Source organism: Camelus ferus, chromosome 10 (assembly GCF_009834535.1).
Source record: "Camelus ferus isolate YT-003-E chromosome 10, BCGSAC_Cfer_1.0, whole genome shotgun sequence".
NCBI classification, from domain to species: Eukaryota; Metazoa; Chordata; class Mammalia; order Artiodactyla; family Camelidae; genus Camelus; species Camelus ferus.
Genome location: NC_045705.1, coordinates 41073871 through 41100869, shown reverse-complemented (window position 1 = coordinate 41100869; position 26999 = coordinate 41073871). Strand labels below are relative to the sequence as shown.

The 26999-nt window shown below is 37.5% G+C and overlaps 1 protein-coding gene and 1 pseudogene across 1 annotated transcript in view; both read right to left on the bottom strand.

Annotated features, from left to right (window-relative positions):
• Positions 1-3119: 3119 nt before the first annotated feature.
• Positions 3120-3193, bottom strand: LOC116666731 (annotated as a pseudogene).
• Positions 3194-3531: 338 nt separating this feature from the next.
• Positions 3532-26999, bottom strand: part of CCDC83 (coiled-coil domain containing 83) — a 33013-nt gene continuing 9545 nt past the window's right edge. The window contains exons 3-11 of the mRNA XM_006189417.2: positions 25246-25330; positions 19304-19466; positions 16324-16491; positions 15361-15452; positions 12490-12558; positions 8480-8601; positions 6774-6853; positions 6034-6236; positions 3532-4079 (exon numbers count right to left, since the gene is read on the bottom strand). Of these exons, the coding sequence (XP_006189479.1) occupies positions 3918-4079; positions 6034-6236; positions 6774-6853; positions 8480-8601; positions 12490-12558; positions 15361-15452; positions 16324-16491; positions 19304-19466; positions 25246-25330 (1144 nt within the window). The 3' untranslated portion in view covers positions 3532-3917. The remainder of the gene's footprint in view (positions 4080-6033; positions 6237-6773; positions 6854-8479; positions 8602-12489; positions 12559-15360; positions 15453-16323; positions 16492-19303; positions 19467-25245; positions 25331-26999) is intronic.

The window sequence follows — 26999 nt, the reverse complement described above, 5'->3', positions numbered from 1 at the left end:
ATAGGAAATATTTTCTCCCACTATGTGGCTTGCCTTTTGACTTTGTTAATGGTATCTTTTGCTGAAAAGAGATTTTAATTTTAATAAAATGTATCTTTTTACAGTTAGTTATTTTTATGATTTTTATTTTTTCCAGGGAGGTGGGTGACATAGGGAGCAATGGGCTTGCTGGTGCTGTGTGGAACACGACTAAATCCACATTTACCCATGTACCAAATGTAGTTTAAAATTTCAACCAAAGGCTTTGAGGATCTATTGGATGTGTAAAGAGGGACATGAAGATATTTTTTTATTTACTACTAAAAGATTTATTGTTTTACCTTCCATATTTAGGTCTCTGATCCACTTTGAGTTGATTTTTTTTCATGGTATTAGGCAGGAGTGAAAATTTATTTTTCCCCATACAGATATATACAGTTGACTTGGCATCATTTATTATTCAGCAGACCATACCCCTCACTGAATTATAGTGGCATTTTGCAGAAATCAAGTGACTGTAAAGGTGTGGTTTGTTTCTGGACTCTTAATTCTGTTCCGTTGTACTTACTCATCTCTAGGCCAATGTTGCACTGTCTTAATTACTGAAATGTTATCTTAAGTCTTGCAATTTGGTAGCGTTAAGTTGTCCAGTTTTGTTGTTTTTCTTCAAGATTGTCTTGGCTATCATAGGTCTTTTGCCTAGGTTATACATTTCCATCATAATGTTAGAAATAGCTTGTTAATTTCTACCAAAAAATGCTGAAATTTTGATTTGGATTGTATTGTGTCAATAGATCAAGTTGGGAAGAACTGACATCTTAACTATTTTAAATCTTCCAGTTCATGATAATGGTGTATCTCTTTATTTATTCCAATATTTAAGTTTTCTTTGATTTCTCTCAACAATGTTTTGAAGTCTTCAGCATAGAAATTTTGCTTATATTTCATTACATGTATCCCTTGACATTTGATGTTTTCGATGCTATTATAAATACTATTTTTCCCAATTGTTTGTTGCTAGTAGGAAGAAATGTATCGGATCTTTATTGACCTTGTACTCTGTGACCTTCCTAAATTCTAGTTGTTTGTAGATTTCTTTGGATTATCTGCATTCAAAACCTTGACATCTCTAAGTAAGACAGTTTACTTCTTTCTTTCTAATTTCTATGCTTTTAATTTCTTTTCCTTGCCTTTATTAGGCTGGTTAGAACCTCCAGTTCTAATCAACATTGTTGAATAGAAGTGTGATGATGATTATGTGTCTTGTGCCTGACTCAGTGGGAAGATGTCTAATATTTCACTATTAAGTACAATGTTAGCTTTAGGGGGTTAAAAAAAAAGATATTCCTTGTTTGCTAAGAGCTTTATCATACTATTATGAATTTTTATCACAATATTGAATTTTATCAAATGCTGTACATACTGAGATGATCATATGTGGTTACCGTTTATGTCCTATTCATTATACCCTTGATTTTTTAATTTTGAGATAATTGTTGATTCACATGCAGTTGTATGAAGTAATACAGATAGATCACATGTACTCTTTACCCAATTTCCCTAAAAATTAGCGTTTTTTCAAAATTATAGTACAATGTCACACCCAGGGTATTGATACTGATAGAATCCACTGATCTTTTTCCTGTTGCTGTTCTGATTTTTTAATATTAAACCAACTTTGCATTCTTTATTCATGAATTATTATATATTACTAGATTCAATAAGCTAATATTTTATGAATGATTTTGCAGCTGTATTTATGAGAGATACTGGCCTTTAATTTTTTTTTTCTATAATGACATTGCTAGGTTTTGGTATTAGAATTATATTGACCACATACAATGATTTGGAAGTGTTTCTTTTTTTTCTGTTCTCTGAGTTTGTGTACGTTTGGTATTATATCTTTTTGAAATATTTGGAAAAATTCACTAGTGAAGCAAGACAGTTGGCTTTTAAAAATTTTTAAATACATATCTGAGTTTTTAAAACAGTTCTAGGACTATTCAGATTATTTCCTCCTGTTTTTCAGAAATTTTTTTTAAAGAAATGTTTCCATTTCATATATATTGTCAAATTTATTGGGAAAGTTTTTTACTCTTAATCTTCTCTTATCTTTTTAGTAATGCCTGTAAAATCTGTAATGATATGTTTTGTTTGTTTTCTCTCTTTTTTTGGTTAGTCTTACTAGGGCTTATCAATTTTAATCCTTCAAAGAACCAGGTTTTGCCCTTGTTGATTTACTCTTTATATGTCAACTTTCTATGTAATTGATTTCCACTCTTTATTTCATTTCTTCTACATTTCTGGTGTATTTTTGCTGTTTTTTCCCTAGATTCTTGAGATAAAATCTTCAATGATTGAATTTTCAACCTTTCTTCTTTTTAATACATGAACTTAAAGTTATAAATTTCCCTTTAAACACCAGTTGAGCTGGTTCCCACAAGTTTTGACATGTCATTTTTTTCATTATTATTGAATTCAAAGTATTTTTCCTTATGATTTTTTCTTTCACCCACAGGTTTTTCAGAAGTATCTTGCTTTCTTTAAATTTATTTATAGGTTTTTTTGGTTCCGTTATTGTTGTTTTTAGTTATTTTCTACTGCGGTCAGAGAACTATGTTCTATGCATTTCAACTTTTTGAATATTTCTTGCCACTTTATGGCCCAACATAGTCTATTTTTGTAAATGTTTTATGTACACTTGAAAAATATGTGTATTCTATAGTATAGTTGTTCAGCTTTTTATAGCCCTAATGATTTTTTTTTCAGTCTATCAGTTCTTGAGAGAGAGATGGTAAGATTCTCAAGTCTGATTGTAAATTTGTTTATGTCTTTTTTTCTTTTTTTATTGTGGTAAAATATACATAACACAAGGTTTACCATATTGCTTTTTAGTTTAGTAAATTTTGCTTTATATATTTTGAAATCATATTATTATTTAAAATTGCTATATCATCCTGATGAATTAATCTGTTTATTATTATGACATATTTTGCTTTATTTTCTCCTTACCTTTTTAACACTTCTTACTGTAAAGCCTACTATGTCTAGTAGTTTAGTCACACCACCTTACTTTTGGTTAATGTTTGCATGGTGTATTTACTTTCAATGTATCTGTGGCCTTCTGTTTAAAAGGCGTTTCATGTAACTGTTCCTCTCCACAGAAATCTTTTGTAAAAGGCAAAAGATTTATACAATCTGCAGAGAAACCAGAGTATAAAAATGGTGTTTCTTATAGAAAGCCTTATGAGTAGAACTAGCTTTAAAATGGAATGCTGGTGTCAAATTCAGGCATAGTCAGTGTCTCCTTGGCTGTGGTACCAATGAGAGGGAAGTAGTAATGACCTTGGATAGGGTCTCAGCACTTTAGACCTGATAAAGCTGATGGGAGACGGATCTCCCTATTGATGGAATATTTTTATAACACAAGTTACCACCTACAATTCTGTTTCTAAAATAATTGATACTCATCATAAACAGTGTTAAGTTAAAGAAGAGTAGGCTTGAATTGTGGACTGGCTGTCTATCACTCAGCAATCTCACAGGGAAAGATGTGTAGTCAGTGCTATACAAACCTCTAAATGTATCTTGGGCAATTTCTAATTGAACTATTGGAATTGGAATCCTAGATTGGAATCCTAGATTAATCTGTAAAATTTTAAGTGGTAAGCAACCTCAGAAAGCATCCTGGCCCACTGTCCTGCTCCTGAATGTTTGAATATGGAAATATAGAGTGAAATTTCATTTTTGTCACTCATGCCATGCGGGTAAATGAATAGCTGAATACTTGGAACTTTGATTTTTAAATGTAGTTATGACCTTTAGAAATAACAACTGCTTTAAAAATGGACCGAAGTGTAAATAAAATGGGCAATTGATATACTTCAGTTCCCAAAGAAAATATATAAGATATTGTTTTTACTTTGCAGCTTTCAGTCTTAGAGAAAAGACTTCATCATTTTATATGTGATGTGGCTTTCTGGGCTCCTGACATCTTCATAGAATTTGACTGGAGTTTCCTTCTCTTGGAAATGAATGGGCATTTTCTTGCTCTCCACAGTCATGAGCTTCACTTCCAGGGGGCCCAGCTTTACATAATCCTGTGGTGAGCAGACACAGAAGGGAATGGGAAAGGTTATTCAGCAACTTGCTAGCTTTCATAGATCAGGTTTTATTTATTATAGCTGGCCTTAACCTGACAGATTTCATTGCCCTCTTGAGTACCTGAACGCTGTATAACACGTGAAATATGAGAGCTACTGTAAATTAAAAAACTACTCAGTAAACTTATGTGCCCAGCGGGGCATGGTAGGCAAGATCTCCCAAAGAGCAGGCAACAAGGCTGGCAGACTTGTCGCTCAGGGGCCTGGGCGGGAACAACAACTAGAGAGGGGAGGTACAGCCTCTGCAGGCTCCTTAATTGGTAAAAGAAAATATTGGCTGTATTTATGTAGCCCTCTGCTGGCCAGGGTGTAACCACAGCAGACTTTTCTGTATTATTCAAGAACAAAGGGAAAGATCTGCAAACATCTTTGACTGTAAATATCTTAATATTAAACAAATCTCCTTGAGTTTTGCACATTTCACAAGATCTTTGGCTGCTGTATAGACAAAACTTACCACATTCTGCCAAACTAAATATAGTTTAAGGTATCAACAAACAATTAGAAGTCTAATTTATATGAAATCCCAGGGGCCACCCCAAAACTGGGTTGAAACAGCTCCAGCCTACCCAACATGCCTTCCACTTGGAAGCCTCTCTGAGCCATAACTCCTTCTTTTGAATTCCTTCCACTCTTCAGCAAACCATTCCTGAGTGCCTAGTATGTGCCAGGCTGTGTACCAAGTGCTGAGGTTCAGTGATAAGCTCACAGACTGGTCAGGGAGACAGACACAGGCGGTACAGTCCTCCTGTTCGGTAATTAATGATTTTCTTATCTGTCTTCTACTAGCATGCATGTGAGGCAGGGTAGGGCCCACCATACAGGCATCTTTGAGACTTCATTTCTTCCCATTCTCCCCCTTAAATTCTCAAGCATCTAACAAGCACCTGGCATGTTGTGGGGTTCTCGATAAACATTTATTAGAATTTAGGACAATCAAAGAATGAAAAAGGTAATGTTTTATTTCTCAACAGTGCATATAACTGTATTTAGCTTTACAAATATGTAATTATAGAGCCATAATAATTGTAAGACAGGAGAAAAGCAAATTGGTGCAAGTCGACCATGTACTTCAGAATCCCCTGGAGGAGGATTCTGGAGTAATGTGCTGTATTAGTCTGCTTGAGCTGCAGTAACAAGATACCACAGGCTGAGGGGCTGAAACAGCAGAACTTTATTTCTCACAGTTCTGGAGGCTGGGAAGTCCAAGACTAGGGTGCCAGCATGACTGGGCCTTGGTGAGAGCACTCTTCCTGGCTTGCGGACAACTGCCTTCTTGCAGCCTCTTCTTATAAGGCCATAGTCCTATCAGATTAGGGCCTATCAGATATCTGTATGACCTCATATAACCTTAATTCCCTCCTAATCGTACAAAGGTACAATGAAGGTGCCCTGTAAGGGGGCCCATGTGAAGAGGAACTGAGGCCCTCAGCTTAGCCGGCATCGACTTGCCGGCCATGCGAGTGAGCCACCTTGGAAGTGGATCTTCCTGCCCAAAGCAAGCCTCCAGCCAACGTGTGACAACAACTGCTAGAGAAGCTGAGTCAGAACTGTCCACTGGAGACCTTCCCAAATTTCCAACCAGCAGAAGCTCTGAAGGAGAGTAAATGATCATTGCTAGAAGCCACTAAGTCTTGAGGTAATTTGTTGTGTAGCACTGGATAATTTACATGGTGTACTAGGAGCGGGGGTCTGTAAATGAATGTCTGTAGCAGACTGGGCAAGGGTGGGAGTGAAAACAGTTACCTAGTGAGAGATGTGAATGGTGGGAAAATTTTACAAATAATTGAAAATAGAATTTTTCAGTGTCCATATTCTAGGTTAATTTTCTCCATTAACTAATAAAACCACACGCTCTTAGTAGTCAAAGTTGTTTTCTCATGAATCTTACCTTGAAATCCTGCTCATCTTCATACAGCAAGTATTTCGTATCACAGGCCCCAGACTCTATACTTGAGCTCTCTTCTCCAGCTGTCTTCAGGTGCTCGCCGTATCTGCCGCTGTCCTCGTCACCTGGATGTAAAGCACTGCTCCCAAGTAATGAGCTCACTGTGTCTCCGCTTTTTACTTCTACAGCTTGCGGTTGTGGCTTTCCTGGGATGAATACAAAGAAATTAATTATGTACAATTTGGGGACAGATAAAAATATAATATATACTTTGTCACATTTTTTTAAGTTTGAAAGACCTTTGAGAATCTCCTACAGGAGATGAATCAGAAATGTAGAATCTGGGTATTAAAGTGAGACTGAGTCCCATTATTAGAAACCACATCTGCGTTGTATTTCCTTCCGTTAGCTAATAAGTAACAATAATCATGTGGGTACCTGTGTGTGTGTTGGTATTTTGGTTGGTTGGTTAAATTCGAACCCAAACCTTGCCAGTGTAGACATCATTCCATCCCTCTCCACCAGTGTCTATTTAATTCACTGGTGTGGTGACTTGGACTTGAAAATTGGACTAGAGGAAGGAGATGGATTAGGTAAGCTCTGCAGGAACAAGAGAAATACGGAGGAGCTGGCATGTGTCTATTCCCTGAATAGCTCTTGGATTTGAGGTGCCTGTCCATAACAGAAGCTCAATAAATGTTTGTTAAATTTTTAAAAAATCACCATTACAATAAAAATAATACCTATATATGTTTCTGGCAACTCCAAACGCATTTCTTCAGGTGGCACTTCCTGTCCAGCAGCTTGGGTAAGATACAGCCACCTAAAAACAAGTAAGAAGAGTAGCCTGTCATTCAACAAATATTGCACCACCTGCTCCCTGGTGCCTCCTTCTTTCTGCTGGATGCTGGAGACACAGAGATGTAAGAGGAGCACAGGCTCAGAGGGGAGGCGGACAGGCTCACAGTATTTGATGGTGATGGTCTGTACCATGATGGGTAATTAGCACAGTGTGAGGAGTGCTGTGGGGCAGAGAGAAGCAGCACTGATTTAGCCTTAGGAGGTAAGGAAAGGTTTCCAAGAGGAGATGAAACCTGAGCTGAGTCTTGAAACACCAGGGGCTGTTTGCCAGAGAAGAGCTTGAGCGGAGGGAAGGGCGTGCCTTGATGAGGGAATAACACACGTGAAGTCCTAGAAATGAGAGTGACCGTGATACCAGTTAGGTCGCTGTTGCAGGAATCCCCATGAAGAATGACAGCAGCCTGTGTGGGATGGATTTGAGATAAAGAGAAAAAGAGAAAGACAGCGAGCAGTAGGAATCCAAGAGGACATCCAGCTTCTGGCATTCAGAGGGGCGTGTTTCAGCTACAAGCCCGGTGAGCTGTGTGTCTGCTGCTGCAGCTCTGCACTGCAGATGCCCAAGGAATTTTCAGTCAGAAGACACGATACCTTGAAAGCTCCGTATGGCATTCCCATGAGGTTTGCCTGGAGACAGTGTGAAGCAACTGACCCTTGCAGATGTGCAAACAACCTCCTCATGCTTAGCAACTCAGCAACGAGAGTGAATCCCCCAAATTCCCGGCTGTCAGTTACTTAACGAACATGAACAAAGTTTTATCCGAGATGCTTAAAGCTCCAGCAAATAATTTAACTACATACATTATTTATGTCTTAAAGCCTTCTTAAGACTTAACTTAGTCAAAGCTGGTCTGACATGAAGCTCTGGTTTGCAGGTGGACAAGTCTGAGACCATAGAGTTCTCTTCTTTCCTGATTTTACCATTTTGAAAAAGAAACTTACTAAATGCCATAATCTTCACAAGTCTGGCTTCCTTCTTAATCATTAAGATGTCACTTTTGTACCAGCACAGGGCATCCACACTTGATATTAAATGATATAGAAAATATTTAAAGACTGTTATCATATGAAATTGGTGTTAGATTTGCAGTATTGGTCCCGCTACCCTCAACTCTGTGGCACTGGAGTCCCTGGGCAGTCACCTCTGCCTTATTCACCTCATCTAATGTACCAAACAAATACTATGATGTTCCATGGGAGTCATGAAGAGGAAAAGTTGGAGGAGCTCTGGATGGGAAATACAGTAACTCTGCTAGCTAGAAGACCTCATTCTTCATCCAAATATAAAAGTAGAGAAAGTTTGATATGTTCACTGGTACATTTCATGTCTATTTCTCAACACCCTACTAGAATATACAGACTAAATTCTCAACAAAGAGGTGGAAAGGGCAGTTACCATAAATCACACAATATGTGTTATGTTCCTTTGACTTGAAAATTGTAATAATATACTTTCACTGTGGCCATTTTGTGAGTTCCTTCCACTATTGCAATTTGGCCAGAGCGTTAAAGAATTGTCACCATTAAAAAAGTGACTTTTTACAGATACAAATGTTTAAAAAATGCTTTCTAGGTAAGTAATGACTCTGACCTGGGTACTTTGAGATCCACAAGTCTACAGTTGAATAGCTGATCAATAAGCACCAAATTTTCTCCTTCCAGTTCATTAATGACATGTTCTAGTTCTTCAACTTGCTTCCTGTGACTTGCAATCTGGTCTCCGAAAAAGACAATGGGTTTTAGTACTTTTTGACTTAGTTCTATCCAGTCTTTCATAAGAAATTCAACCTTTAAAAGTGCATTTGCCTGAGGGGAAGATCTATCCTGTATTATTTATTACTGGGTTTGCTTTGTCCTTTCTCTCTAAGAAGGAACAGGTGGGACTTTTTTCCAGGTCATTTGCAAAACTTGGCTGCATAAGTAGGCAGGCAGTTATTACTGAATGGTAGGAGTTGTGCTTCCCTACTCTTTAAAAACTAGACTTATATGAGCTAGAGGCAGAGATAAATAAGAAAATAAGACTAATTGATTTATTAATACTGTGTTAGTAGCTAAATGAGATTCTGTCTAAGGTTAATTATAAACAACACAATGAAAGCTAATAACACTGGGGAAAAAATCTGTATTATGGCATTTAAAAAAGAGAAATACAGGATGGGCAGGGATAAATTGAGAGTAGGGGATTAACAGATGCACACTACCATACATAAAATAGATAAAAAACAAGGATTTACTGAATAGCACAGGGAACGATATTCAATATCTTATAATAAACTATAATGGGAAAGAATAAAAATATAGATATATACATACATGCATAATGCATATATATAGATATATACATATATGAACACCTGGAACACATCAACTATGCAAAAAATCAAAATAAAAAAGAAGTACAGACCTAGTAGCCCTTTCTATCAGCCTCTGTAATAATACAATTATATTTTCTCTGAGTCCTGAAGGGTCATTCACACACACAGCAGGCTTAATTAGTGTTTATTACAAAATATGGCTAACTCAAATAGGAACAAAATTTGCTGGTTCTGTTGATGGAGTTCCCATCAGTCTTTAAGAATTGTATTTTGATAACTTTTGTCTAAAGACGGCTTGATTGTGGGAAGGATATATAGAAGAATGCTAGTAGACAGAACCTCCAACTTATCTCTCTGCCCCCAAAACAGCATGAGCTACACAGGTGCTGGATTGAGAGGTGCTCATGGGGAGAAGTCAGGACAACAGAAGAATTAGAAATAAGAGTATAAAATAGAAAGTGATAGACTGATGAGAATAATAGAAAAATAAACTGGAAAAAGTCATGTGTCTCGAGGGAATATGATGAAATAAGAAAGGCAGAGGGGTTTAGATTGAGTATCTCTTGTTAGGAGTTGCCAAGAGCAACTGAGATGAGTACTTAGAGATGACTAACAGTTTTGATTTGCAGTTGAAATTATTGTATTTTGGAATCTGGAAGCATTCAGTATATTACTACGTGCATATTTCTGTCACATAAGTCATTAATTAAATGCTTGAGTTCTTACTATGGGAAAGATTCTGTGCTAGACACAGAAGGATACAAAGTGAATAAGGCATGGCTCCTTCCCTCAAAAGAGTTTACAATCCAGTGAACAAATATACAAATGATTATAATATAAAACAGTGCCAGTGTCACAGAAAAGGCTCAAGTACTGGGGAGTGGCTTGGAGATGGAAAGAAAAGCATTATACAGTTTACCAGCCTAACACACATTTTGCAAAACTTTTATGTCTGTCCCACTACATGGCCAAGTTAGGGGTTGGTGCTTTAGGATCTCATATTTTAAGAGATGATCAGCTTGATTACAAGCCCGAATGCCTTAAGGAAAAGTTTATAATTTCCAAATGTCAAAGGATGAGAAAGAAATTATAGTTGGATGTTGTAAACAGAAGGAATTAATAGAATGTTTGGAAATGTTTGACCTAAGGGCTTGGCATACTTGGGAGGCAGGACACACAGTTCTTGGTCTCCTGCCAAAGCTGGGAATGAGGGCCCTTTTGGGGAGTTAAGGCTAACCTTTCAAGCTACAGATACTCTGTGATATCACTCACCCCCTTTAGAGTACTAAGTCGGGTTCTCATCAATTGCTAGCTCCCTCCCAGCCTTTTGAAATGTTAAGGAAATGAAAAGTAGTTCCTTTTTATGGCCATATAAATGGACTTCTGGGGTAAGAAAGTGAAAAGGAGGAAACAGAAGACCGCTTTTCCCTTCTCATCCCTGCTTCTCCCCAAATACCCAAGAAATGTACTTAAGATCTTGGAAAAGATAATTTAGTTAAAACTATTATAAATCAGAGACCTAGGATCCTGAATAAAATGTATGCTCTTGAAAATTTCCCTGCAAGATCCAAGTTAGCTTTATGCCTCCTCACATTTGAAACTCTAATTACTAACGTTTTGAATTCCTTTGTCTAGTTTTCCTGGCTTTCTGTTTGTTAAGTTAGTGTAGGTTATTTGGAAAATTGGATTTTCTTAGTTTTTCTAGTAAGAAGGCTAAATAAAAGCAGATAATAAAAACCATGCAATAGGACACCTCATATCCTTCCCAGAGATCTAAGTTTTTGGTTATTGTTGAAAGATCATTTAACAGAAATATTTTCAGGAGTTCCATTATTAAATATCCCTTGTTACTCATTCTAAACCTTCCTCAAAGAAATTAATTGACATACATTGTTCTATTTCCAGGCAATTTTCAATTCTTGGGATAGTCCTTATAAGCACAAATGGTTTTAATTAATTTTGTGAGTAAATTTAATAGTAAAATGAATATTTATTGAAATAAAGAGAAATTAAATATATTGAACTTCCTTAAAATGGCTTGTTCTTTATTAGTAAGCTCTTTCTGCTCATGATTCAATTAAACGTAACTTTTTTTCTGTCTTTTATTTCCACTGAATTATGAGAAATAAAAAATAAAACAAAGTGTAACTTGTGGCTTTAGTAGAAAGGACCAAGGCACCAAACAGCCTTTCCTATCAAATATAAATTCAAATATAAATTCTCTGAACCTAACACCTATGATAGCTTATAAAATTTAAGATTTGAATTGTTAAATTATTGTCACTAGGATCATACTGTTGAATTTAAAACAGTAGGAACTAAATTCCTCCCTAATATTAACTAATGAGCTCATCTTGAGGTTTTAAAATTAATATTTATGTTTAAAAATTGAGGATTTATCTTGATTAGTTTGGGAAATAGTATGAACTTTATAAAGGCAATTTCAAGATAATTGACAGTAACATAGAAAGCATATTAATTTTTAAATTCTTTTGTTTCCTAGACTCATCAGCTCTATTCAGTCTAACAGGGACAAGGAAAATGGAAAAGAGGCTGAGGGTGACATTTTTACCTCGGGTGTCTGAGAAGATGGTGAAAAAAACAAATGCAGGAAAAGAAATATCTAAGAAAAAATTTAACGAATTATGCTTCAGGTATGTTGAGTTCGAAGTGCCTTTGGGACATCCATGTAGAAGTGAATCTTCTCAAAAGGTAGTGAGTCTTTCAAAACAGAAACAGGCTCATAAGCACAGAGAACAAACTGGTGGCTGCCAGAGGGAAGCTGGGTGGGGCGATGAGTGAAACAGGTGAGGGGTGTTAGTAAGAGGTGCAAAGTTGCAGTGATAAAGAAGTCAAGGTGATGTACAGCACAGGGAAGACAGTCAATAATACTGTAAAACCTTTGTAGGTGACGGTAACTAGACTTACTGTGGTGATGATTTTGTAATACAAAAAAAAAAAGCAAACCACTATGTATACCTGAAACTGGTATAATATTGTACATTAATTACACTTCAAAAAAAATTTTTGAAAGGTAGTGAGTTTTCTTCATAGATGGCATTGAAGCATAGCTTGGGTGGCTTCCTGTCTGGATAGAAAAGGAATTTCAAAATAGTGAGTCTGTACATCCTCTGCAGCACCAGTGCTTTCATGGCGCATTTATGGTGCTCACTGAGCAACAGCTTGTAATAAGATTCCTGTGACTTCAGCTCATAAATAAAAGTTGATCCCAGTTCAAAAAAATGAGAAAGAAGAAATTGCTTTTGTTTTTAAAAATTCCACTTACCTCTTTTTTGAGCCAGTCATTCTCCCAGATCTCTCGATAGCTGCCCTTGTCAATGAACCTTAGAGCATTCTAAAAAAACAAAAAACAAAGAACAAAAACTGTATTAAAGAAGGGCCGCCACACAGCAATGCACAGTTTGAGCAATGGTAATGCACAATCAACATATCTGATAGTTTTAAATTGTGTTTTGCAATTTTTTGGAAACATACCTAAACACTTCTGGTGCTGTCATTCTTTCTTTACTATCCTATGTATTGTTTTTGCTGATTTATGTTGCCTAACACAGGTGATTCAGAGGACTGGACAATGGTTGTCCGTTCACGTTGACCTCTATTGTGACTGAATCTGACTGCTGTGGTGAAATCAGTCATTGAGTGATTTGCTCCACAGTTAAGATGGCTAAACTGCCACATAATTCAACTTACAGCGGAAGCACAAATAGATTAGATTACTACCTTTTTAATTTGGAAGATTTCTGCATGTGAATAATAATATACACATTTACACACCTAATAGCAAATAGTCTCAGGGTAGCAGCTGCAGCTAGATAGTCTCCTCGAGAAAGGCATTTTAGACGAAGCAAACAGGAAAAGCCTTATTTCATCAGTAGGTTCATAAAATGTAAATTCATCTTCAGCTACTTGGATATTTATATTTTCACCCAAAGAAACTTTGTACTGGATGGCAGATCGTATTTATCTGTGAGGTCCTTTTTATATGGATACAAGTAACTGAAGGACACAACCAAAAGAAGAGAAATTAAGAAAAATCTTCTGGCTCATAAACATGGATTGAAATAATTTAAAAATATGTTTAATGGTAAATTTGTGTAAATCTTTAAACTTGGAAGGTTTGCAGTTAATTTTTTTTTTTCTTTAAATCATGCTAATTAAACTAAGAGCTCCATTTCCTAGGACCCAGGGGCTGTTATACTTCAGCTCCAGCTGATAAGTCAAAAGTTTACTTGAACATAAAATTTTGTTTGAACAAAAGTAGGAAGTAGCTCATAATTGAATTTAGTTGACTAAAGGCTTAATTCACTAACAATGGAGTAGTGTTTTCAGCTTTGGCTACGTGTTAGAATTTCCTGGATACTTTGAAAAATCCAAAAGCCCAGGCCAATTACAAATGAGCATCTCTGTGGGTGGCACTCAGGCCCCACTGGGGTTCAACAAATTTCTCAGGTGACTTCAACAGGCAGCCAAGGTTGTACAATGGAAGAGTTTAGGAAGTTAAGCTACATGATAAGATAGCCAGATAAAATGAGGAAAATTCATTTACACGTGCAGGTGTTCAGCATTTTGTGGAGAAAAGAAAATGTATAGTGTAATGATTAAGTAATGATCTGAGGAAGATATCTTAAATCTCAATTCTGCCACTTGCTCTGGGCAAGTCATAAAATTTCTCTGTGCCACCGTCTTATTAGCAAGTCTCCACCTTACTGGATTGCTGAGACTCTTAAATGTAGAATGCTAGGAACAGTCTTCATCATATATTGAATGTACATACTTGAAGTATATTTGATCTACATATATGTTTTTAATCATCTTAACTATGATCAGATCTCTTAATTGTTGATTTCACCATTTAATCATATTCAGTCACAAAGGGGCTGAATTGCATGGGCAGACAAACCATTGGTCAGTTCTCCATATCCTCTGTATTTGCATAAATCAGTAAAAATCATGCAGTAGAATAGTAACACTGAAAGAACAATTGAACCAACAGGAAAGCAACAAACAATAGCAACTGAAATTCAATGAAGAACTTAAGAAAAGACCAGATGTTTATGACTTTGAAGAAAGGATGTTTCAGATCAAGAGACCATCCCAGCGGGGACCTCACTGATTTAGGAGACAGTCAGGAGACAGGGAAGGGACAAACAAAAAGAAAGAGAGTCAAATATTTTGGGCAAAATAAAGACTAGAAAACATAAATTGGAAATTACATGGCAAACATTTTTTTATATCCCCAATTTTTAAAGCTCCAGCAATATAAACTATACTCTCTTAGGTTTAGATATGCAAGAAAGTACTTTTTAGACAAATTATATTTCATCCTATAATTCAATCAAAATTTTATTTAATAATTTGTTGTAGCCATTTTTATTATACTTAAAAATAAAGAATTGAATATTAATTTACTGAGCTCTGGCTCCTTATGAGGCACTATGCTACTTAAATCATTTCATTCAATCCTCACACTATTCTTTAAAGGTAAATATTATTGTCAATTTTTTATAGATTAGGAAACTGAAGCCCAGAAAAGTCAAGTAACAAATTCAGCTTATATACCCAGTAAGTGGTAGCACTGTGAATTAAACTAAACCACCTAGGGCAGAGGCATAACTCAGTGGTAGAGTGTGTGCTTAGCATGCACGAGGTCCTGGGTTCAATCCCCAGTACCTCCACTTAAAAAATAAATAAGCCTGGTTACCTACCGCCCCCACCCCAGCAAAAAATTAAAAAATAAACTGCCTAACTTCAGAACCTGAGTTCCTGACCATATACCACAAGAAAGAAATAGGTGGTGGGGGTAGTTTTGTTTTTTAAGAAAATTAAAATACAGAGAGGAGCAGGCTTGGGGTGGGTGAAATGGGTAAAGGGGATTAAGGGGTACAAATAAGCCATGGGGATGTAATGAACAGCACATGGTCGATAACATTGTCACAACTTTGTATGATGACAGATGGTTACTAGACTTATCTAGTGATAATTTCATAATGTATGTGAATGTCAGATCACTACGTATACACCTAAAACTAACATAATACTGCAGTCAACTGTATTTCAGTTTAAATTTTGAAATTCTATGCAAGAAGAATAAAAATCTACTATCAGGGAGAAAAAAAAAAAGAAAATTGAGATATACCTCTGTGGCCCATTCCTTCTTTTGGTCCAGTTGCAACAAAGTTTCTCTGATGATTCTCGTTCTAGCATCTTCCAGAGTGATTTTATACTGTTCTTTAAAAAGAAAATTAGAAGCTTTAAGATCCTATGTAAAACCATCATGTTATAAATTTTATTTTCCATGATCCTCACCTCTCCTTTCCATACATTTTTTTCCTGAATTTTCAAGATACATTTTTACTGAAGCATCTAGTACTTCCAATTAGAAGAAACACTCCAATAATTTACTAATACCTTAATGTGAGTTAGTTTGAGATGATATCTCTCTCATGGATATTTGTATTTTTAAAGGATTGTCTCTCCAAAGGGAGAATTTCCAACACTTTAGTGCCTGTGCAGCTATCTCCCCTTCATTTCACACAACTCGTATTCCACAGCAAAAAGAGATTTGATTATTCACTTGAGTAGCACCCTATTCGTTTGATTCCCTCTAATTAGATTTCCAATATTCTTGGCACACATTTCCTGAGGCAGGAAGGGCAGAATGAGAGGAAGAAAGAGAGGAGGAGAGGGGCTGTGAAAGTCAGTAGACCTATTCAGAACTGGGCTTAGAGCAAGAATTCCTTCTCTAATATAATCCCAACTCAGGGCCCTCCCACGCTGGTGCACTTGGCCCAAACCCAGGTGTGGGTGCACCCAGACACCACCCACTGAAGGAAGCTTCTTTCTCTAAGTCTGCTGCAGGGTTTCTACACACACGCAGGCACACACATCCATCCCTTTACTTCCCCTTCTCAGTTTCATAGGTGGTCCAAGGATAGTTCCTCTACTTCCTCCCTCCACCTTTACCCTTAGGCTCATAGTGCTTGTGCTGACAACCAAGGGTAATGGATGATTCAGGGGGTACCCATTTGATTCTTTCACCAAATGTCTGCCCCCCGAAGATTTTTTTTATTGAATCTGAACCATCTTTGTTTCACCTGACCTGACATTTCCTCAGCGTTCTTTTTGACTCTGTTGATGTCATTCTGTAAAGAGATAATGAGTTTAGCATGTTGTTCACTCCCTACATTCTTGTACTCCTCCCAATATTCCTTCTCACTGAGTTTCTCAAGAAATAGTTTCTCAGCATTATTTATTTGAATGCGCATATCTGTTGGAAAAAAAATCAAGACATTGTGTCATTTCTATTGTCCTTGCAATCTGATTTTATAAAGTTAAGGTCTGATATTAAAATATCAACTCATAAATACTATTTTATACCTACAGCTTAGGTAAATCTATTCAAACTATTGTTTATCTATCTCTCATGATTCAAAATCTAAGTAAAATTAAACTTCCAACTATAAAGTAGATGACTGGTTTGGAGCTGTGAATGAGAGCTATAATATGCAATTAACCTGTATGCCTAGGGACCCACAAGCTTAAATTATTCCTGTGATAGCCTGATAAACATCCTATTTTGTATAATATATTATATCACACATACTTTTTATTAGTAAGTTGTCATTTTTCTGGTCATTATGTCTCTGGGCAAAGTGGTTTCAACTTACATCCATCCTCAGTCCTTGGCGACCATTTTTGTAAGTAAGTTGTTTGATTCCATCCTCTAGAGGTCATTTGTTTGGACTCCCCTTGTGTGAAATGACAACATATGATAGTCACAATGACCTGTCTTCTCCTGCCCCCACATAGTAAGATTTCAGAGTGAAAGATAAGTTCCCCAGCTAAATATGTACACAGATGGGGCTATCTCAACCATATACACTTTCAGTTTGCTCTGGTGTACTTGCTACACATGATGTTCTACTCAATCTTTAGGCTGAGTATCATGATGCTGAATATTCTGGAAAAGGAAACGTTACAAAAAGCCAGGTTCAATGAACTTAATGGCTATTTGGCTTACTGCCACGCACCGTCTTGTCTGAGAGCCCCTTGAGGGCAAGACCACATCTTATTCATCACTGTCAGTCCAGCACTTAGCACAGAGTCTGGCAATTAGCTGATGCTCAGTAAATGTTTATGGAATGACTGAAGCATTCCACTCGGGCCAGAGGGGTGTTCTTCAGTCCAGAAGACCGGAAGGACTCCAGACTCGTCTTTTTCCAAAGACGTAAATAAGATATTTTTAAATCCCTTAATAAGTGGCAATTGTTATTGTAATTAAACAATAAGCACTACAACCCAGATGATCAGCTGTCCTCTAATGTGAGCAGACTGCTGCCCTCTCAGCCTTGCGCCACGTTCAGTCTTAGGGGGCAGGTTGGTTGATTTCATTGAATGTTCTGAAAGAGAAGTGGATGTAGTGGCTGTTGTTCTACCTTCCCAGAGCCCCCCTCTCCCTTCTCTTCTAGTAACACACGCCTCCTATCCCTTGTCAAATAAGTAGACCTATTACATTCTCCTCTTCTCTTGGCTGTAGGGATTGGTCCAGGGATGAGCATATGCCCCAAGCTAGGCATATGCTCAGAGTCCTTTGCTAGAAATATCTGCACTGAAACTGTTGGAAAACATCTCTCTCTTGTCTCCACATTGATGTTATAAGAATGTAAGATCAGACGTATCTATGATCAGAGTTCGAGCCTCAGGGGGACAATGGTTTCAGTAAAAGGGGCCAGCTTTCAGGGAGAAGGCAAAGAGAAAAGCAGTTCTCTCCCTTTCCCTTTTCCCCTCAGCATCTGTGGGCTTCTTTCTGGGACCACTATGCACGCCCAGCCCTGCTTGGCTGTTCTGTGTCACCCAGCTTGTCCCTGTCGTGTGTGACACACATACCCCAGCACTTTACCCCAAACCACCAACAGGCACACCTCAACGAAATAGACCCGTTCCCTTCGAAGGCAGTTCAGTGAGCACATCCGAGTATTTGGTTTGGTCTCACTCCCAACTTAAGGGACTTCTTAAAGCATCCCTTCCAAACACTAGCAGAACTCTCTTAGGAGCCCAGCCAGCAAAATACATCTACCACCTCATGATATCACTGTTGCCCACACATAGACTCGGTAGGAGGAGACTTATGGGAGCAGTTTTAGAGACCTCTAAAAATGAAGGGTGCTGATTGACATTCGGTCTTGGTAACTATTTCATTCAAAACAACAAATATCTACGAATGGAGTGCCTTCTCTGTGCCAAGTGCTTGGGTAAGTGGGCTGTCTGAAACACTTGGGGAAATTCAGGAAAATCAAGTCCCTGGCTTAGCCTCTCAGTTTTTAGTCCTGCTTTCTGATAGCACTCAAGTCTCTTTCTCATGTTTTCCAGCTTCCTGGCAGGGATGGCATTTAAAGAGGTTCCGGCAAGTTTTAGAGACCTTAGCAGAAAGTTTAGGATGAATGCATAGGGTTTTGTTTTTTTTTTAATGCATGTGCCAAAACTGTGTGTGACTTACCCCCAGGACCCTGGTGTTTCCTGAGCCCACAACAAAAGTATGCCCTGGGTCTTTTCATCCTCTGTGCCAGCATTATTTCTACCCATGTCCTACAAACTTCCTTTTTTCCAACTCGAATCCCTCTTTCTCCTTCTAAATAGGGGGCTTGGCTCCCTTAGAGATATTGGAGGGCGGAAGCTTCATGGTTACATTCACTCTAGTTTTCCCAAGTCTGAACTGAGGCTGAAGCCAACTGAAGACAACAAACAAGAGAATTTCCCCTCAAAAGAACAATCCCCACTGCAAGGAGTTCAAGCGGGTATCTAACAGGCTGTTGTCTGGTGCTACGGGTCGGAGGGTTTTCTTCAGCCTCTGTTGTTGATCACTGCCCTTACTCCTCCACCTCACTTGGCTCCAGTATCTCTGCCCACTTTGTTATTTCTCTCTCCTGCCCATTTACCTACATGTGTTTGAGGTTGTGGTGACAACGATGTCATCTGAAATATGTTCACAGCATTTGAACATATTAGGAGACAAAAGCATTAATACATTCAAGAAATAACTTGATACAGCTTTATGATAATTTTCTAAGTTCCTAAATCACCTTTCAAGTTTTGTTCCTGGTCTCTTTCAAACTTCCATTTTTCCTTCATTGCTTCTTCAACTTCCTCTCTTGTTACAGCTTCTAACCCCTCTGACTTGTCTTTACTCAGTTCCTTTAGCAGGTTCTGTATGTGCCAAATTTGTTCGTCCTTTAAGCGTCTGTTCTGTTATGAATATCAACAGTTGTTAACTATGTCTGCTGAAATATTTACATTGATCTTCCTCATAAGTTATACAATAATATCTCTAAAGAGCACATGGAATATGGAAGACTCAAAGTTAAACCCATCAATACAGTCATCGTTGAAGAGAAAGTTACATTTTAAAACTTGTGTCATTAATCTGCCAGTCTGTCACCCTATCATAGGATCAACGAACATTAAAGTTAGACCTCGAAGGACAATTTCCTTAATCTCCCACAAACACCACTCTTGTCTAGCAAACATCTCTCATTCAGCCAATATTTATGGAGCATCTGCTATGTGCTAGGTAGTCTTCTAGACACTAGGAATGTATCAGTGAACAAAATAAACAAAAAGTCCTTCTCTTGTGGAATTAACATTATTCTTTGCTTTTCTTACAAAAGACACTAATTCTCTTCTTCTGGGGTGATGGCTCTTCACCATTCCAATACTCCACACTTGACATATGGACTGTGTTACTCTTGTAAATATCCCATCTCTGTTTCTAAGTTTCTTATTTAGTCAACTTAGAGTTTATTCTTGCCCTTGCTATCTTATTATGTATATGCAGAGATATTTCACTGTGTGTGAACTTAAAACATTTTCCTTGTAGTTTTCTTAGGCTCCACTTAAGTTTTAATACTCACTTCCCTGGTGTCTCCCCTTCCATTTCTTAAACCTAATAAAATGTATATACCTAAAAAAATCGAATACTTCTTTTAAAATTACTTATTTTTCTTATAATTTAACATTCTCTTTACTATAACTTTTCAACAGTGTATTTTATTTCTGATATTTACATCTTTTATTCTCTTAACCTACATAGGTACTCTAAGAGTATTTTTTCTTAAAACGGATTCTGTAGGCCAGTGCATCTTAAACTTTAATGTCATAGCAAGCACTTGGGGACCTTGTTAAAATGCAGGTTCTGGTTCAGTAAGTTTGGTATGAAGCCTGCAATTGTGCTTTTCTGATAAGCTCCAGGAGATGCACAGCCTGCTGGCCCACGGCCCATATGTTGAGTAGCAAAGTTCTTTCAAATGATCTAAATATCTGTGATTTACTGATAGCGCTACAGCCTGCTAGAGCTCAGTTCTTTAATTTAATACTTAATGCAACAAACTTTAAGGTTGAGGGCTGAAATTTTTGATTTCTTAACATTGTTTAGCAAAAAGGCACTAGTTTAACAAACTCGTCAGATAGGATTTTATGTAACCTTAATGCTCTTTAAGTGACTGTCATTTCAGTGCATTAGAATTTTAATTTAAAATTTTGATAAACTGAATAAAAGCAATAGACAGTTAACTCTATGATGCCCAGTACTGATAAATACAGGCAAAAAGAAAGAGATTGGGACTGGATAGGCTTTGAGTGATTTAAAAAAATGGAAATAAAGATTTAAAAGATAGTCAAAATTCAGTAGTTTGACTTATCTGATCTTTTGTTTGCAGCATTAAAGTATCATAATTAATTCTGTCTCAGAAGAATTTTTAATACCAAAGGATTCATAATATGATGTATCTGAAAACTGAATCTCTTTCCTTCTAACCCACCCTTTAAAATCTTACTGGGAGTAACATAAGTAGGAATGGTAGAGTAAAGACTTCTGAAAATCCTCTTCTTCATAAAAGCAGTGAAAAAAAAATTGGCAAAATTGTTAAAATCAGCTTTTCAGAACCCCGGAAATTAAAGACTTGCAGTGACTTCCAGGGAGTGTTTATTCAAGAAAAATGGTTGAATCTCGGTAAGGACAGTTAGCTTTGTGGCATTTTAACTTGCCCTAACAACCAATAGCCCAACAATCACGGTAAAAACCAGTAACCTAGCAGCCTAGGACTGAGAGTGGGGGAGGGAAGAGAGAGGAGCAGAACTCTTCCAAAGCCCAGTTCCCAGGTAATAGTCATTATTTGATCCATCTGGTAACTCCCTGGAAAATCCCACTGGCAAACTTTGTTTTTATTTGACCTGACTCAGAGCTTACCCAGTGTGTGAACAGCTTTTTCCCAGATTGATATTTGTCAAAAACAGAGGCAGATGTCTGTCAAAAACAATACACAATTGTTGAACATTACAGCTCCCTGAGGTGGTAATAAAGGTTGAGGTAAACAACAAGCTGACAAAAAAACCTTTGAAAGAAAGCTGGAGATAAGATGTCCATAGGAAGCTTTGAGAGCGCTGACATATTCCTGGGAATCTAGAAGGCCACGTGCATGGACAGGGCTGTGTGCATATTCAAGGCTGCACATGTGCTCAGGAGAGACCTAGAAAGGCCCTAAGCTCTTGCATCTGGCTGACCTTGAGGTTCTGCAGAAGCAAGAAGTGAAGGTTAAGGCGAAGTTGTAAATTGCCCGGCTGAGTGTAGAAGGCAAGCCCCGACAAGCACACAGAGCCCCTCAGCAAAGGCTGGGAGATTTATTGGTTAGAGACATTCAAGGAAATCTCTATCTACTCACTAGCTGACCACTAAACAAAGCAAACAGAGACGTCAGGGGGCCACACACAATAAAAAATATAGGCTTTCCAGAATTAATTCAGGAAAGTCATCAAACCACAACTACAATAATCAGCAACAAAAAGCCTGGAGAGAGGAGAGAATCTGATTTCCAGGGTTGTCACATAATACTCAAAGTCTAGTTTTCAACAAAAAATTATAAGACATGAAAAGAAATAAGAAAGTATGACCCATGCACATTTTTATTGGGGTTATTATACAAAGTGAAAAAAGGAAGTCAACAGAAACTGTCCTTGGGGAAGCCTAGACGTTGGACTTTTTAGACCAAGACTTTAAATCAGCTCTTAAATATGTTCAAAGAGTTAAAGGCAACCATGTCTAAGGAAGTAAAGGACAGTATGAGAATGATGTCTCACCAAATAGAAAATAGCAATAAAAAGAAAACTTTTTTAATGATAAACCAGTAGTCTAGTGAGTAAATGGGTTTTCCTGAGTTCTGTGAGCCATTCTAGCAAATTAATCAAACCTGAGGAGGGGGTTGTGTGAGCCTCTGATTTTTAGCCAGTTGGCAAGAAGTACAAGTGACAACCTGGACTTGCAGCTGGCATCTGAAGTGGAGGAGGTCTTTGGGACTGAGCCCTTTACCTGTGGAATCTGATTCTATTTCCAGGTAGGTAGTGTCAGAATTCAGTTGAACTCTCAGACACCCTGCTGGCACCCGAGAATTGCTTGTTGGCAAGGGGAAGCCTCTGCACATACAAGTTTGGAATTGGGTCAGGAACCCTTTTTAATAGTATTATGAAATTTGTCACATATACATAGGAGAATTATCACCAAAGAGATGGCATTTGAAGACATTTGTTAAAGAAGATGGTCCAGAGAGAGTTTAGAGTGAAAGAGAAGGGCTGAGATCAGAACCTTGGTAAATACTCTAATTAAGAGGTGGTTCTAGGAAAGAAACAATAAATGAAACACAAGAAGAAATGGTCAGAGAAGTAGGAGGAAGTTTAAGAAAGAGTGATCTCCTGGAACCCAAAGGAAAAAGTGTTTCAAGATGACAGGCGTGACTGCTGAAGGTATGAGGGGTGAAGTAAGGACTCTTTGTAGTCCCTTACTTCACCCTGGCTAATGACCTGGCTAATTGGTCATTAATAACTTTTGCTAGAGCAGTTGTAGGGAAGTAAATAGTACGCGTGAAAGAATATATTGGGTGATAAGGATATGGATAAAGTGAACTATGAAAAGTCTAATGGGGTAGTGGAGCAATGAATGCAAACAGAGAAAGAAAGATAATAAGTGAGGTGATCGTCTAAACAAAACCAAACACATAGGAAGAGATGATGGGTAGGAAGGAAGACGGGCATTTCCGATTTTGACATAACTGAAGAGTAAATTATGTCTTGCTAATGAGTCATGTTTAATTTAGACCTCAAATTTTTTCCTCCCACTAGTGTTTGTGTGAATCAATGCAACAAATACTTATTGGACACCTACTCATGCTGGGCTCTTCTGGAGAAACAAAGATAAGATTCGATTCCTGCTGCCTGACGAGCCTTCAGCTGAATAATGGAGATGCATTTTTATACCACATTCCAGCTCAGACTTGGGGAATAAAAAGGAGCTAGCCAAGAGAAGAGCACTCCGGGAAGAGGAAGCAGCCTCTTTGTTGTAAAGGGACCATAACAAGAAAGAACTTGGCTTTTCCAGTATTTTAAAGAAGCAGTGGTGAGCAAAGGGTGGAGTGGCTGACTCAAGCTTGGAAAGGTGAGCAGAGATCAGATTTTGCAGGGCCCTGAGGACTTTAGGAAAGATGGTGGATTATATTTTCTGTGCAATAGGAAGGCACTGCAGGGTTTTAGGCACTGCAGGGTTTTAAGCACTGAAAGGTTTACTGCATTCAAAGGGTAATTCTGGTTGCACTGTGGAAAATGTACTGGTTAGATAAAGGATGGGTAAGAGGGAATGGTGGCTTAAACTGTGACAAGAGCAGCATAAAATAAATAGATGCATACAGATGGGCTAGAGTCTGCCTTTCCAAGCTCCTCGCTGCCGGGTCCGTGAGTGACCCCAAGAGCTGACTTAGGCCTATTATATTCTTGAGCTAATGCTCATGGAAATAAGAACTCTGTTTCTGGCTCCAATTTGATAGGTTTTGGGAAAGTGATTCTCTCCAGTTCTGATCTGTAATCCTTTCCACAACCATATGGAAGCCCCAAAGCTGGCCTGGGAGCTCCAGTGCTGACGACTAAGGGATGTGCATTGGCTCCGTGTTGGTAACTCACTCTGTGTGCTCTGGAATCGCATCATGTGGAAGCTGCCTCCAAGCGCCTAGGCCAAACTTCCCTCATCCACTCTCATCCACAGACTTGAGTTTCCGTCTTTAGTCCCTAATGCAAGACTAATCCTTGAGAATCACAACAATGTCAGGGTCATACTGACGTCACTACTAGGGCTTGTCTTGCCCAATAAATATCTGCTGAACAAATGAACAAATCCGCGCTACGGGGAAGACAGGAATCCCCATTTTACAAGGGGGGAATTAAGGTGCCTACTAGTTTTGGCCAAAATGATATTAGCAGTAAACTGTATAGTCAGGATGCAAATTCAGGTCTCTGACCCAGATTCTGTTAAAATTTGTAGATACAAATTTAGGCAAAAGGCAAATAAAACAGTTAGGTGTGGAAGTTTCAGGGTCCATATAAAATAAATTTTTCAACAGGGGACACCCTCAGTATTTCCTTATTCATGAAATGCCTTAAGGGATAAGTGGTGTGAATTACCATTTACTACTGCCCAACTTTATTTCTGTTGGTCTTCAGTCCTGATAGTCATATATAGCACCCCTTTGATACTTGTTTTATTCTGATTTATAAAAACAATACATCATCTTAAACAATAAATTAGTTAAACAACTGATATTGTCCTTTTCAGATAATATTTACATATGTACCCTCTGAAAATCTAAAAGAAAACAGACACAAATTAAAAATAGAGAACCAAGGTTTTATAGTCAAATAAGAAATTAAAAGATAAATATGGTTTCAGAGCTAAAATTCTGAACATAAGATTCAAGATTCTCATGATCACAATTCAAGCTGACTTCCTTTGACATTATAACTATTATAATAGAAACAGCAGTGTCCTCTTGCCTCACATGTACAAAATACACTTAAATACGTTATAAATTAGTTAACTTCAAGCACTAAAGAAGATTATTTCCTAGAGTACATTTCATCGTAACTCCTAATTTTTAAAAGCATTTGTGTAAATATTTAATGACTAGATACTGGCTTTAAATTTTATACTCACTCTTTCATGATACTTTTGGTTCTTTTCTCTAAGTTTCTTTATTTGAGCCATGAATTGTTCCACTGAATTTTCCTTTATTTGACAGCTGATAACAAAGATGTGTTACAATTATTTACTTTAGGAAAAATTAATGAGATAAGATTTTAAAATTAAACTAAATTATTTGCATTGAAGGCATTAAACTATTAAAAACTCATTTAGGGATAAGAACCTTTCTTAAGTGATTTTGTGTTTCTAAGTCTATTTTACTCACTAAAATATGTATTAGAGAGACAACTTCAAGTTTTTTTAATCAATCCCCATTTGTATTTCATAGTCATAATTTTTATACTTTCTAATTATCTATTAATAATTCAGCTTAAAGAGAACCTAAGAACAGGCATACAAAAAACATGCTTTCTAGGATTCTAAAAATGGGAAAATGATAAAACAAAGACTTTACAGGGGCAAGCGCATCTTGAAACAGTCAACTAAACAAGGCTGACCTATTAGCTTAAGTTCATAGTGTATCATCTCTTCAATAAGTAGTAAAAACTCCTTTCTTGACAAAAATACACTTTTAACACCCAACAGATATTTGTTGAGCATCTGCTAGGTATGAGAGAAAGGTGGAAAAGTACAGAAAGACTTTGATTTGATAGCTATTTGAAGTGTTAAATGTATCCCTATTACCTACTGAATCTTAAAACTTTAAATCTGACACCAATATAAAGGAACAGAAATAGCTCCATGTAAATCCCTTGCCTCAATTAAACAAAACAAAACAAAACAAAACAATAACATAGCACCTCTGTGGTATGGTAAATAGAGGAGTGGTTAAAGAATGAGAAACTGGTTTTCAGTCTTGTCCTGTCATTTCTTACTTACATGACCTCAGGCAAGCCAATTCTCTAAGCGTCAATTTCCAAGCTATAACAATACCCAGATCTATGTATTTTTGTAAGGACTAAAATAAGAAATTTCTAGCATGAAGTAAATGCTTAGTAAATTTCAGCTGAATTTGAATCTTACGTTTTCAGCCCTTTCCTCAGAATATCATTTACATTTGTGATATTGGAAACCTAGTAGGGATAAAAATGAAGCTCCTTCTTTCCAAATGAAGAGAAAAACGCAACATAAAAACAAAACGAGCAAATCCTTTAGTGGCAAAAAGCTCTGTGTGGACACGGTGAAACTTGGGTTTTAGACCTGGTCTCCACTACCTAAGGACTCAACCATTTAGGCCTTGGTTTACGCTTCTATATGTAAGAGAATTAAAGGAGATACCTATATGGTTCCTTTTGGTTCCAAAATTCTGCAGTTTAAACTGATCAGAGTTCCCTTTCATGCATCATTCATACAACACAGATCTAATGTGCTGCTGGGAGTGGGGTGGATTCTGAGATGCCCTTTTTAAAGGTTTTGGAGGCTGCATCAGGCCCCCTTCTGGAGCACGTGGCAGCTGCAGGTGTGACTTAGCCTAGCTTCTCCTTGGAATTCACTTCTGCCTCCTCACGCCTCAGGAAGAGATGAATTTACCAAGAAGCAGATGAAGCTGAATCTCAGAACTCCACACCATTAGCCACTGTGGGAACAAATAAACTGGATTCCAAAAAAGAATCTATACTTTTATCTGCCTACGGAAAAAACATAGTATATAAATGGTTCAGTGTTATCCGTGATTCCAGGCATCCACTGGGAGTCTTGGAACGTATTCCCCAAGGATAAGAGGCTGGGGGGCTGCTGTGCTCAAAGATGATCACTTTATAGGTTCA